The 13,968-nt window shown below is 43.3% G+C and overlaps 2 protein-coding genes and 2 pseudogenes across 2 annotated transcripts; 1 reads left to right on the forward strand and 3 right to left on the reverse strand.

Annotated features, from left to right (window-relative positions):
- Positions 1-609: 609 nt before the first annotated feature.
- On the reverse strand, positions 610-2,401 carry LOC112080934 (exocyst complex component 7-like; the record flags this gene model as incomplete). The annotated part of the gene is made up of 4 exons (XM_070442763.1): positions 2,342-2,401; positions 1,941-2,030; positions 1,420-1,604; positions 610-715 (listed from the first exon to the last, which is right to left on the reverse strand). Coding segments are annotated over exons 1-4 (441 nt in total), but the record flags the coding sequence as incomplete, so codon positions are not given.
- A 239-nt stretch (positions 2,402-2,640) lies between these two features.
- LOC112080938 (Golgi apparatus membrane protein TVP23 homolog B-like) lies at positions 2,641-6,991 on the reverse strand (annotated as a pseudogene).
- A 1,487-nt stretch (positions 6,992-8,478) lies between these two features.
- amn (amnion associated transmembrane protein) lies at positions 8,479-10,299 on the forward strand. The gene has a single exon (XM_024146884.1). The coding sequence runs from the start codon at positions 8,479-8,481 to the stop codon at positions 9,913-9,915; it is 1,437 nt and encodes a 478-aa protein (XP_024002652.1). The 3' UTR covers positions 9,916-10,299.
- Positions 10,300-10,636: 337 nt separating this feature from the next.
- LOC112080935 (tripartite motif-containing protein 16-like protein) overlaps positions 10,637-13,968 on the reverse strand; it is a 10,793-nt pseudogene continuing 7,461 nt past the window's right edge.

Below are 13,968 nucleotides of genomic sequence, written 5' to 3' on the forward strand. Positions count from 1 at the left end.
TTAAATCTAACAGTTATTGGATAGTGACTATCTAGTGATTTAAATCGAACAGTTATTGGATAGTGACTATATAGTGATTTAAATCTAACAGTTATTGGATAGTGACTATCTAGTGATTTAAATCGAACAGTTATCGGATAGTGACTATCTAGTGATTTAAATCTAACAGTTATCGGATAGTGACTATCTAGTGATTTAAATCTAACAGTTATTGGATAGTGACTATATAGTGATTTAAATCTAACAGTTATCGGATAGTGACTATCTAGTGATTTAAATCTAACAGTTATCGGATAGTGACTATCTAGTGATTTAAATCTAACAGTTATCGGATAGTGACTATCTAGTGATTTAAATCTAACAGTTATTGGATAGTGACTATATAGTGATTTAAATCTAACAGTTATTGGATAATGACTGTAGTGATTTAATAGCGACCATCTTCTTCTAGTAAAATAAGGCATCTTGTGACTAATGAGCACCCTTTCACTGAAGCGAAGCATACTCTATTCTCTTGTCCAACTGTTTGATAGTATTCATACTTCTACAAAGAGAACCTGGCTTGATTGAATTAGAGATGGCAACAGAAATACATGAAGACAGTGTTACCAGCATATTCAGCTCAGGCCCGTCCGGGTCTTCCTGTTGAAAGTACTCCTCTGCTTTCTTGAGTCGGTGAACACAGGCTAGATAGTCAGAAATTCTTCCTGTAGGCCTTTGCAAAGAAACACATGTACATACAGAAAAAAATTACGTATTTCATCTAAAATTATCAGTTGATCAGTCATGTATTTGACACAAATATGACTATTCTCCCTCTCCTTCTCCCTTGACCCATATTGAACCTCTATTAACAGAACATCATACTGAACGTCTATTAACAGAACATCATACTGAACCTCTATTAACAAAACATCATACTGAACGTCTATTAACAGAACATCATACTGAACGTCTATTAACAGAACATCATACTGAACCTCTATTAACAGAACATCATACTGAACCTCTATTAACAGAACATCATACTGAACGTCTATTAACAGATCATACAGAACCTCTATTAACAGAACATCATACTGAACGTCTATTAACAGAAAATCATACTGAACCTCTATTAACAGAACATCATACTGAACGTCTATTAACAGAACATCATACTGAACCTCTATTAACAGAACATCATACTGAACCTCAATTAACAGAAGATCAGTAGTACTCTTTTCCCTCTCTCGTGGCTTCCCAAAACAAGCTGTGCTGGCTTGGATCATTGTCCTTTTCCAGTATAATTCCAGCAACTAAATGTTACCTAACCAGGCCAGTGCAGGCCAACTCCACACAGTATTGTGAATAGGGTATACGAGGTCAAATATGGGGCTTGTGTGAGTGTGTGTGTGTCATCGTTCTCCCTATTCTCACCCCTGTATGATGATCTTGTCTGTGTCTCGGACGGCTTGGTAATGGCCGATGGCATCGTCCARGTAGAATAATGTCTTCTGCATTGTCCCCTTCAGCTGCAGTAGGTTCTGTGTGCTTTCGTGCATGGGAACGACCGAGTTCTCCAGGTGCTCCAAACGGCCCTCCAACGATGAGAGAATGGACACCTAGGACACCACACCTTGAGCTACACTGTCTCACGTTAAAGCTTGCATAGAACTGAAGCTATCTTAATAAGACATGGCATTTGAACTCTACTTTATTTGCAATTCAATACATTAACTCACCAATACGTTTTAGCTAATAATATTTTGTGAGAAGTGCAGAAACTCAAGTAGTAGCACATTTGAGGTGTGGTAACGTTACTCAGTTCCAGTGAGCTCCTGCCCAAGTCAAACACTGATTTAATTCATATCTGTGACACAGTAAAGTTAGTTGGACACAAGTCAGGTAGCTAGCTTATGTAAGATGATTCAAGTTCTTTGCTTTCAGGTGTAGCTTACCATGCCTTTAGTCAGTTGATCACTTCTTTTAAGGCTGTCGCTAACGAATGTCAGCAGATCTTGATCCTTGAGAAGAAAACGGATTGGTAGCTAGCTAGTTTAATCTAATTTGGCTAACGTTAGCTCTTCCTACAGCGAATATTATTGTCCCTTTTAATGAGGCTACAGTGAGTTCTCATACAAATAGTCAAAACGTTAATAGTAAGTCTACTACTCTAGCAAGCAATGTCATATAATATTAGGACAGACATGTTAAGTGTTCACTAGCCATTGTGTGGTCTGATTGACACCCTAACCCAGGCGTYACTAGCAAGCTACAGCTGCTAACGTTAGTCCTAGTTCATGGATAACTTGATTTGCTAACGCTAGCTACTGTAACTAGCCAGCGAGCCTAACGTTACCCGTTTGAGCTTCTCCTCAATCTTCTCTCTCCACAAATATGTTTCATCTGTCGCAGTCATTCTGTTAACAATTCCCTTCTTAGGTATAACTTTACTATTTTATTGTCAAGCATTTGTAAAACAGTTCACCCCCTGCCAGGTAAATTAGTTAGCCAACTGAACCACAGATTAAAAGGGTTGTTGACGGTTGGTSAAGTGGCTTCTGYTTCTTTGCGCCAAACTTCCAAGGACAAATTCCATTGGCTTGGCTTGGCTGCATTTAGTGTGGATATTTTTTGCATGATATTATTACAACTCACTTGACATACACTTTCGTTTTATTCATTCACCCAGACATTTTATGTAAATATAATATTTACAAATTTCTTATATTACAATCAGCAGTTATCAATCATTAACAAGGTTGTATTTGAATATTTAGCAGAAAACAAATGAACAAACATACAAAGAAACCTAGTAGTATCTTAGTTTTATACTACATAGTTTGTAGGACTCTGTAGGAACAACCCTGTGCCCTCAGAATAGAGAGATGCCTTCCACCTGTTCAACAGGAATTAAGAAAAATAACAGTAGCCTATGCCTCAGTTAAAGCAAGGCAAGATCCTCTTGATAACATAAAATATTACATTAGCAGAAATGCTCATGTTTCTTCTCTCTGCACATCCACCTCTAGGGTCCCTGTTTGGCCATTGCCTATATAAAGAAAACAAACATGAATGTTTAGATGGCAGAAATATCATATAACTATATTATCACAGACAAAAGTAGTCCATGTTGCAACTGAACCCGATCTCAAATGGGAAATACAATTGTAGTCTAAATAAAACATTTGTTGTGGTTTATTATCCTCCGAATTGCTACCTATGAGCTGAAATGTCTAATATGATCTGCTTTTAAATAAGAACTATATACCCGTTTGAAGAACTGGCTGCCAAGGTAGTTGGTTGCCATGCTCTCTCAAGTTGGTCTTCCCGCCTACTTTGCATCGCACATATCCATACAGGTTGGCCCACTGCAAGGCCACACCCATGATCACCACTGCCTGCAAGGGGACATGACATAAAAATGCAATGCGTTGTGATTATTTATGTTTCTTTGAGAACCCAAAACAATGCATGTATCTGTTTAAGTTCAAATCATATAGCTAGCTTCTACTAGGTTTGACATATTAATTATCCAGTGGGAAATTAGAGATGTCTAAATTCAATGGGGAAAGGCCTGAAACGCACCAGCCACTTAAACTTGAAGGAGAAGAGAGTACTGAACACAAAGATGACCCAGAGGACTGGACACACAACCAGACCCAGCCAGAAGATCTGTGATTCAGAGTTGGTTGGAACTTTTCTACTGGTTGCCTACAGAGAGTTGGGAAAATMAAGCACATGATGATGTTCTACAGAAGTCTTAATTGTTGCAATTCTTTCAGTCGTAGACTCTGTGCTTTGTTTAATTGATTGAACAGTCTGATTTTCTATACACCGTTTCTTTTGGGGGGTGCAATTTTCATATAAGCCCTCTTTGATATCCAAACTCACCTTGTTGTTTATCTGCACTGTTTGTCTTTCACTTGTATTTTGTGGGTGCGAATAAATAAATGAACTAAACTAATAGACAGGCACAACTACAACTCCTCTCAGCCTGTTACCAACCCTTAGTAACCTTCTTGACCAGATACAATGCTATTTTACAGTAAACAAATTGGCTGAGAGAAATTGATAAAAAGATTGTGGGGGCTGTTTTGTWAGACTTCAYTGCGGCTTTTGACATTATTGATCATAGTCGGCTGCTGGAAAAARGTATGTGTAATGGCTTTACACCCCCTGCTACATTGTGGATAAAGAGTTACTTGTCTAACAGAACACAGAGGGTGTTCTTTAATGGAAGCCTCTCCAACATAATCCAAGTAGAATCAGGAATTCCCCAGGGCAGCTGTTTAGGCCCCTTACTTTWMTCAATCTTTACTAACGARATGAGTAAAGCCAGTGTGTCTATGTATGAGGATGACTCAACACGTRAGCTACTACGGCGACTGAAATGACTGCAACACATAACAAAGAGCTGCAGCTAGTTTCAGAATGMGTGGCAAGGAATAACTTAGTCCTAAATATTTCCAAAARTAAAAGCATTGTATTTGGGACAAKTCAATCCCTAAACCTCAACTAKAWCTTGTAATGAATAATGTGGAAATMGAGGTGACCAAACTGCTTGCAGTAACCCTGGATTGTAAACTGTCATGGTCAAAACATATTGATACAACAGTAGCTAAGATGGGGAGAAGTCTGTCCATAATAAAGTGCTATTCTGCCTTCTTAACAACACTATCAACAAGGCAGCTCCTACAGGCCTTAGTTTTGTCACACCTGGACTACTGTTCAATAGTGTGGCCAGGTGCCACAATGAGGGACTTTGGAAAATTACAATTGGCTCAGAACAGGGCAGCATGCCTGGCCCTTGGATGTACACGGGGAGCTAACATTAATGATATGCATGTAAATCTCTCATGGCTCAAAGTGCGTGAGAGATTGACTTCAGCACTACTTGTTGTTGTAAGAAGTGTTGACAAGCTGAATGTACCGATCTTTCTGTTTAAACTACTAGCACACAGCTCAGACACCTATGCATACCCCACAAGACATGCCACCAGAGGTCTCTTCACAATCCCCAAGTCCAGAACAGACTATGGGAGGCGCACAGTAACTACAAGGTAGAGGAGCCAATGACTTTATAGGAAAACTCTATTCCACATCAGGTAACTGATGCAAGCAGTAGAATCAGACTTTCTTTTAAAAATAGCTAAAAATATACCTTATGGAACAGTGGGGACTGTGAAGAGACACACAAATGTACAGACACACGCATACAAGTACTAGCACACACGTATATTGTAATATGGTATTATACATTTTGTATTGTAGATATGTAGTGGTTATATGATGTACTGTTTTATCTTTTGTTTATATTGTAAGTGCCTTAATGTTTTGGACCCCAGGCAGAGTAGAAGCTGCATTGGCAGAAGCTAATGGGGAGCCGTAATAAATACAAATACAGTCATGGACTATACTGCAACCGTACTGGTCTGGACTCAAACACCCAGTGGCTCTGTCCATCCTCATCCACCTGGTTCCACCACTGAGGCCCACCATCAACCTGCCAGACACATTCTGAGAAAGAAACACAATGGGATCACTCACCAACTGTACCTATAAAAAAAAAGGCTTTTACCCTTTTCACACTACTCTGTCAAGCTTGTGCTAGCCTGGCCTGGTTACACATCCAACATAATTGCTGGAATGTGGGAAAGGGCCATGTGAAAAAGAAAATTCCAGGCCAACACGATAGTGTGAAAAGGGTATGACTAAATTAAGTTGTACCACAAACTGTGACAACCCACCCACCTTGACTGTCCAGAAGTCACATGAAAGGAGGAGGTATGATGGTGACCATACAGACGATGAAACTACTCCTCAGGATTTCACACAGTAGGTAGACTAAGATGGCACTGGTTGCGGAAAAGAAGAGATGGAAAAACGTGGCCAGGGGATGCCTAAAACAAGAGCAGGTTTTGATCACACACACACACACACACACACACACACACACACACACACACACACACGAGAGAGAGAGAGAGGAATAGTTCACATTTACAGCAAAACAACATCTCTTGTTCTGGTCGATCAGAATAGCTGATACGGGTTGAAATGACAAAATCAGTTTGTTGTTACTCCTCATCAATTAGTAAATCAACTTCCAAAACGCACTTGATTTCTGARTTCTTCTGTCTGGTGGCGGTGGGGGCATCATCATCGTCGTCACCAAAGAGTGGAGCATCTGCCTCCTGTGAATCCTTTCAAGAWAGAAATGAGCTGTCAAACAAGGCTCATTTTGAGGTGGCTAACGCTACTTAGATAGCTACTACTGTACAGCAGATAGATGTACAGTAGTAGCTAACTGACATGACAGTGAGGGACACACTAATTAGATGGCTCTGGGGTAATTTGTGCATTCTAGCTAAATAGTTCGGTTTAATACATTAAAGGTTTATCTATTCAAATAATTGCATAAAAACGTAGCTAGCTAGCTAAAAGAACAAGAAGTTAAGTGAGCAAGCTAGCTAACAGTTAGCTAGTAAGGCTCARTGAAGTAGGGCAACACAAAGTTAGCTAAGAAAAACGCCATGAGAGCAACTTGAACAGTAAAGCGTTACCAGGCATAGTGTCATCAATWATTAAAGATATAAAACAACTTATTTMTTTMWAAATAGTAAGAGATCTCACCAGTCTCATCATKTTTGACACTCACTTCCGGATGACGTGTAGGTAAACAAACATGCTTGTATGAAGGACCCCACTCATGGGTGCAGAATAAGTTGCCTGATTGCAACTTTGTTAAGATCTGAACCAGAGATTTGAAAATCCTATGTGATGTGAAATGTGATATCACTAATTGTATAAATTAATTWATTAATTCATAAAAATATATATTKATGGAGATATCTTTACCTCAACTTGAACATAACTTACTGCTTGTGATTAGACTGATCATTTTCAGGTCTTTAATTTTTAATGGTTTCATTTCATACCCACCTTGATCATCTGCAAAGCGTCTCACCCCCAAAAAAAGAATCCCCGCCCAACATGTATAGCCCCACACACGACCCATTATCAAGAGTGCGATATCAATTATTGTCAGAACGCGTAGTTGCGAATCAATACACCGTTTCAAAACCACGTCTTTGTAACAGACGTGTTGAGGGTCATTTTCTTGCGCCCTAATGAAACCGGTAAAGTATGAGGTGTTGCTGTCCCATGTTAGGTGGATGTGGCTTGAAGCAATGGAGTGACGAATTTTAAAGGGCAGTAGGACATGGCAAGTGCCGTTAGCAAGCGGTCGTTTGGTCATTTCCAATCCACTATCCTGTAGCACTATAAATCCAGCCACGTCGAGGCACGCAGCATATGCAAATCATCTACCCAGCACAGTTCTTTCCTGCGTAGTCTGAGCCCCGCCAGTTAATACACGGCAGGATAGTTCCAGGGACAGGGCAGTGCCGCGCTGGCGGAAGCTTACCTATGCCTCAAAGGAAGTTGTCTGGTGCGAGATGTAAACAGCAAAAAACCATGTCAATGTGGTTATCCAGGGACTCAACTTGCACGCCTTAATTCATCGTTATATTCAGTTATCACTGCTACCAACGGCTTAGCAGAACCTAGGGTCATCAAGCTTACAGACGAGCCACACACCCAGCCTTGCGGACTCCGGAAAACACAAAAAACCAGGCGAGCCCTCACCAAGTGATCTCGATCGCTGACGACACATCCCATGAACTGTCCGAGAGCAGAAGTGGTCGGTGGCGCGATTCAGTGCTATTCCCAACACACAACCCCTCCCTGTTTTTCAACTGGTCGATTCAGTACAGAAATGTTTTCTGTTCAATTGAACGTAAAACATACTGAACGCAGCCCAGGGTTGCCCAAACTCGGTCCTGTGTGCACATTTTGTTTTTTGCCCTAGCGCTACAAAGCTGATTAAATTAATCAACGTTTGATGATGAGTTGGTTATTTTAATCAGCTGTGTAGTGCTAGTGCAAAAACCTAAATGTGCACGCAGGCCCCAGGACCGAGTTTGGGAAACCCTGCCTTAAATGACTGGTCCAACCAAGGTAATGGGAACAGAGTTTGACAAATCTATTTTTTTTTTTATTTTTTTTACATATGAATGTTTAGATTTAACATTGATGAGTTCCCAATACAAATTTTTTATTTCAATTCCACGCTGGTCACAAGAAACATCACTATAGCAGCTTTTTACTTTTAGATGCAATTTTTTTAGCACTATACAGTGGTTTCAGCATACAGTTTTTTAGGCATAAAGGCTATGAAAGGTTTAGGCCTAAATCAAATCACAAATCTTTCATAGAGACATCTACACTGTTATTTGGGGCACATTATATTGCTGCAGCAGCAGTTAATCGTCGTTGACCAAGCTGGTGACCAGCCGGTAAAGATGAGTGTCTACCAGAGCTCATCAACTTCCTAATCTGGGAACCTGTGCACTCACTCCCTCATGTGACAGTCACACTGTCAGAGACAAAGGTCACCCCGTAGTCCATCCACTTCTGTCACAAGCATTCAGGATGCCAAAAACACCAGCCGTGTTTCTTCTCCTCGGTCTCTGTCTGTTCGGGGCAGCTGACGCCCTGTACAAGCAGTGGATACCCGACACTAACTATGAAAACKAGACCAACTGGGAKAYAGGGTCCGTGCCCTGCGGTAACGACATAGTGCAGTTCTCGGCTCAGAGGAATGTGTCTGTGTATGTGGAGACGGTCCACTCCGTCCAMGAGATGCGGCTACCGGTGYACGGAGAGTTCATCCTTCCCTCGGGGGGCGGCTTCACGGTCAGTAATGGAGGGGACCCCGGTTGRGGGGCYGGCGTCACCGCCCAGTTCAAAGATGCAGAGTCTCTGCAGTGGTTCGACCCGGCGCTGTGGCAGGCGGCAGAGTCTTTASACGACCTGGAGAAAGGTCGCTTCCTGTTCTCGGTACATGAGGAGAGCGTACCCTGCCAGTATGACAACGTGTTGTTCCGCGCTGGCTCCTCMTTCCGCGRGGACACCACCTCCAACCAGCCCAGCGTCCCTGTCCAGAGTGTGTCCGTTCTGGGGAAGAAGTTCAGCAGCAGCTCGGAGTTCACRCATTATCTGGGGTCACACTCTGGCRGGKTGCAGTTCCACGGAACCTCATCCCCCAGCGTCGGGGCTTCTGGCTGCAGTGATGCCTCTGGCTGCGACTGTGGGAACTCTGCGAATCACAACAGGATCTGCGGCACCGTGACATGCGCTCCTATGAGCTGTAAGAAGCCACTGTACCCCACYGSYCACTGCTGRGACGTGTGRGGRGCCATCGTCACCATCCAGTATTCCTCAGGCTTCAACCTTGTGTCTTATCGGAATCGACTGCAGCACCTCTTCCTTGGTCTGCCCTCGTACCAGTCCATTCAGCTAGGCATGTCCAAGGTGCTCAAATCTCAGTATTTCCTCGGGGTGATCCCACGTGTGGCTGCAGCCGAGATCCAAATCGTGCTCCTGGATGGGGAGTCTGGTGCGGTGGCAGAGGCCCTGGCTCGGGACATATTGAAGGACGTCCAAGCCCAAGGCTCAAACCTGGGCATAACCGGGGCTGAGTTCCAGGCCTCTTCTGGGGCCACCAGTGGTGACGGGGCAGGGGACAACGCAGGAGTTGTAGTGGGAGCCGTGTTCGGGGTCCTGATAGTAGTCGCTGGTCTTCCCCTCCTGGCTGTCCTCTTCCGCAGAGGCGTCATAAAAATGCCAWCCATGCCCACCATCTCCATCCCTTCTCTGAGCAGCTTAAGGAGAAGCAAGGAGGAGATAGGGGACTTCACGGACCACGGCTTTGAAAACCCCATCTTCGACAAGCCCACCATGATGCCCGAAGTACCAGGTATCTATGGGACTGAAGCCGCCAACTCTATCTCCCTGACGCCGTCAGGTGTGCATTTTGTTAATCCCGCGTATGATGAGAACGAGACCTCAATCGATTTCACTGCCTGAGACTGTGTGTCATGGTATCTGTAAATATTTTGTGCACATTCTTATGAGAATAATTTCTTATGTGTTGTAATGTATCTAAAATGTAAAATAATATGTTTCATGCTTAAATTCATATTAAGTATTAGGTATTTTTAAAAAAGTCAAGTAATCATATTTGTAAATCAATTCTGAAAAGATTTTTACAAAAGCTTTGTCACATTGTTAAATATTATTTACATTAGATTGACATTGACACAACAATGAAGACAGCCCTTGAACTCATCTTGGTAGTTAGTACTCAGCACAATGTCAAATAAACATAGTGTGTTTTTGCCAATGAAAGACCAATCACAGCAGTTGCAAGTCAGTAACTTGCTAACCTGTCCAATAAAAAGGGCAGTTAAATATTACTTTCAATCCCTCAGTATGTTTTTTGTTCTATATCAAATCAAATTATATTTGTCACATGCGCCGAATACAACAGGTCCAGACCTTACCGTGAAATGCTTACTTACAAGCCTTAACCAACAATGCAGTTCAAGAAATAGAGTTAAGAAATATTTCTAAATAAACTAAAGTAAAAAGTAAAAAAAAGTAACACAATAAAATTAACTAACAATAACGAGGCTATATACAGAGGGTACCGGTACGAGTCAATGTGCGGGGGTACAGGTTAGTCGAGGTAATTTGTACATAGATAATAAACAGCGAGTAGCAGCAGTGTAAAAACAAAGTCCGGGTGCAATTGATTAATTGTTCAGCAGTCTTATAGCTTGGGGGTAGAAGCTATTAAGAGCCTTTTGGACCTAGACTTGGGCTGGTACCGTACGTGCTGGCCGGTTAGTAGAGAGAACAGTCTATGAGCTGGGTGACTGGAGTCTGGAGAATTTTTTGGCTTCCTCTGACACCCGCCTAGTATATAGGCTCTGGATGAGTGCAGACACCCCTGTAAAGTCCCTGTCTGTTGTCTGTGGATACGTGTTGGCTGGTGTCCGTGTTAAGATGAAGTAAGCGGGTGATCAGTTGCACGCCGTTATCAGGCAACTGCTTATGAATAGAAACAGATACTTTATTGTATTTGTGAGAAACAGAAATGTGTACTGGTCCGCCTCTCTAACCTAACTYCACTACTGCAGTCAAAGRATTATGATTCCGGAGTGACAGGAGCTGATGTTGCCATGGGAGTGATGYGGGTGGCAGGCAGAGTTGAGCTCTTCATTAGTGGGGGGTCCTTAGGACCAACCAATAACACCACACTGTCCTTCTTTGAGAGCCAGACAGTAGGATACAAGGGCTCCATGAACTCAGCCTTGTACCTGTAGAGGAGTGMCATAGCGACGTCAGTCACACCATAGAAAGCTAATGAGCCTGAGTCAAAGTCGATGTAGACGCCGATCCTCGTGAACACACTTGTGGCTTCCACGACCGCCTCCATATCAGCATGCCAAGTGGAAAAGCTCCGCCCCTCCCTTCCGAGGCTCCACGAGAAGTCATTTCCTGTGATGCAGCTGCCTCTCTCCACGCCTTTCCGGTCGATGCTCTTGTAGGTGAGTCCCACGTGCACGCCCTCCCCACTCAGCTCTGCCTCAAAGTAGTGTCGGCCCAGGTAGAAGCTCTCTGAGGTCATCACCTGGCGCCAGTACTCGAAGCGTTCGGGCGTGTCTGGGTAGCTGTGCTGCCAGGGCGTGGTGTTGGTCACCTTCCTGTCGTCTTCGGTTAGTCTCAGGAACTTGTGGACAGTGTCTGGGTCAAAGGTCAGACTGCTGGCATCTGCCAAGTAAGACACATTTAATTGAATAAACTTTATTAATCGTCAGAGGGGAAAATGGATTTGTCGCCAGCACAGGACACATGCAGGGACAATACAAAAACACACATCCTTATTCAAAGGCTACCTAAGTCGCTATAATACATGTGAAAGGTTACAGCAAGTCAGGCTATTTCTCAAAAGGGTTAGCTCATTGTGAAGAGCACTAGCTATGCAAATCAAATTAGAAATGGTTGCTAATGCAATAAAAAAGACATCTTACACGTGAGGAAGTCGTCTCGCATCTCAGGCTCAGGCAGTGAAAAGGACTTTGACATCTTGGGATGGACCATGGTTGTAATGCCCAGTTTCTCTGTAGGTCAGTGTAGGAGGAAGCAAAGTTATCCTCCAGGTAATACATAGAGTACTCTCTATAATACTATGCATTGGGAAGACTATGGATATTTATTCAACCGTTATTTAGCTTTTATTTAGCTAAGTCATTGGGAGAATCATATCTCTTTTACAATAACAACTTGGGTCGTTTTCATTATGTCATGAAACATCATATGTCAACAACAAAACAAACAAAGGAAAATGAGCAGTTTTCCAGGCTTCTATAGTTTTGTTGTGTTTGGTGCCTAATGAACACAGCCCTGGTTAAAATGTGTACACTCATCACCAGTCCTGCAGATGTCCTTCAGCTTGTCTCTGTAGGTAGCCTTGAGCTGGTCACACAGTTCCTGGGTGGACTCAGTGAGCAGGCAGCTGAAGGAGGCCAGGCGATCTGTGAGGCCGACGTAGAGCCCAGGCAGACAGACACCACCGCCCCCGTCTTCCACTCTGAGTATTCCTACATTCACCAGCAGGAGAGCCACTCACACTACTGTCACACTACTAAGACAGCTATATCTGCTTCCCAAATGACACCCTATGCCCTTTATAGTGCACTACTGCTGCTCCATCACACATGAAAGTAGTGTACTATAAAGTAGTGCACTATATGGGAACTAGGGTGCCATTTGGGATGCACAATAGGGTCCCGTCCAGAAATAACCCCAAACCTCTACCCCCGAGACATTTCAGATAGGTTAAAGCAATATGGTAGTATTGCTTTCCCTTGAATAGGCTTGGTAAGTTCTTGGCTATACTGTTAAACCTATCAAATCCTTTCAAAATCTAAATGAAGTGTCTATGGTAAGCAGTGGAGGCTGTGGGAGGAGCTATAGGAGGACGGGCTAATTCTAATGTCTGGAATGGAATCAATGGAAGGTATCAAACACATCAAACATATGGAAACCATTAACTTCCATTACAGCCATAACAATGAGCCCGTCCTATAGCTCCTCCCACCTGTCACTTCCCTACGCATACCACCCTGCATACCACTGCTGGCTTGCTTCTGAAGCTAAGCAGGGTTGGTCCTGGTCAGTCCCTGGATGGGAGACCAGGTGCTGCTGGAAGTGGTGTTGGAGGGCCAGTAGGAGGCACTCTTTCTCTCGTCTAAACAAAGATCCCAATGCCCCAGGGCAGTGATTGGGGACACTGCTCTGTGTAGGGTGCCGTCTTCGGTGGGACGTTAAACGGGTGTCCTGACTCTCTGAGGTCATTAAAGATCCATGGCACTTATCGTAAGAGTAGGGGTGTTAACCCCGGTGTCCTGGCTAAATTCCCAATCTGGCCCTCAACCCACAGTCACCTAATAATCCCCAGTTTACAATTGGCTCATTCATCCCCCTCCTCTCCCCTGTAACTATTCCCCAGGTCGTTGCTGCAAATGAGAACGTGTTCTCAGTCAACTTACCTGGTAAAATAACGGTAAAATAAATAAAAATAAAACACTGTGGACACTGTCAACACACTGACTGCCACAATAAACATTGTGGTGACTTAACTGTACATTACAAAATCGCTGACCGAGATGAGTCAAAATTACTGACCGAGACAATATTTAACAGATCATAGGGAAAGGTGAGGCAAAGGGTAAGAGGGACATGGGTTCCTATATTAGTCCTCTCAGGATAGGGTGGAGAATGAGTCCCAGGATAGGGCTGAGAATGAGTCCCAGGATAGGGCTGAGAAATGAGTCCCAGGATGGGGCTCAGAATGAGTCCCAGGATAGGGCTGAGAATGAGTCCAGGATAGGTGAGAATGAAGTCGAATAGGCCTGAGAATGATCCAGAGGGCTCGAAGAATAGTAAGGCCACATAACTTCAATCAGAATCGACCAGCGACTGTACTGAAGCACGTAGTGCGAAACATCGCGCTCGTCCGGGATGCAGCACGCACTACCAGTTCCCAATGCCTACATGAGCCAATGCTCATTC

Source organism: Salvelinus sp. IW2-2015, unplaced genomic scaffold (assembly GCF_002910315.2).
Source record: "Salvelinus sp. IW2-2015 unplaced genomic scaffold, ASM291031v2 Un_scaffold16597, whole genome shotgun sequence".
Lineage (NCBI taxonomy): Eukaryota > Metazoa > Chordata > Actinopteri > Salmoniformes > Salmonidae > Salvelinus > Salvelinus sp. IW2-2015.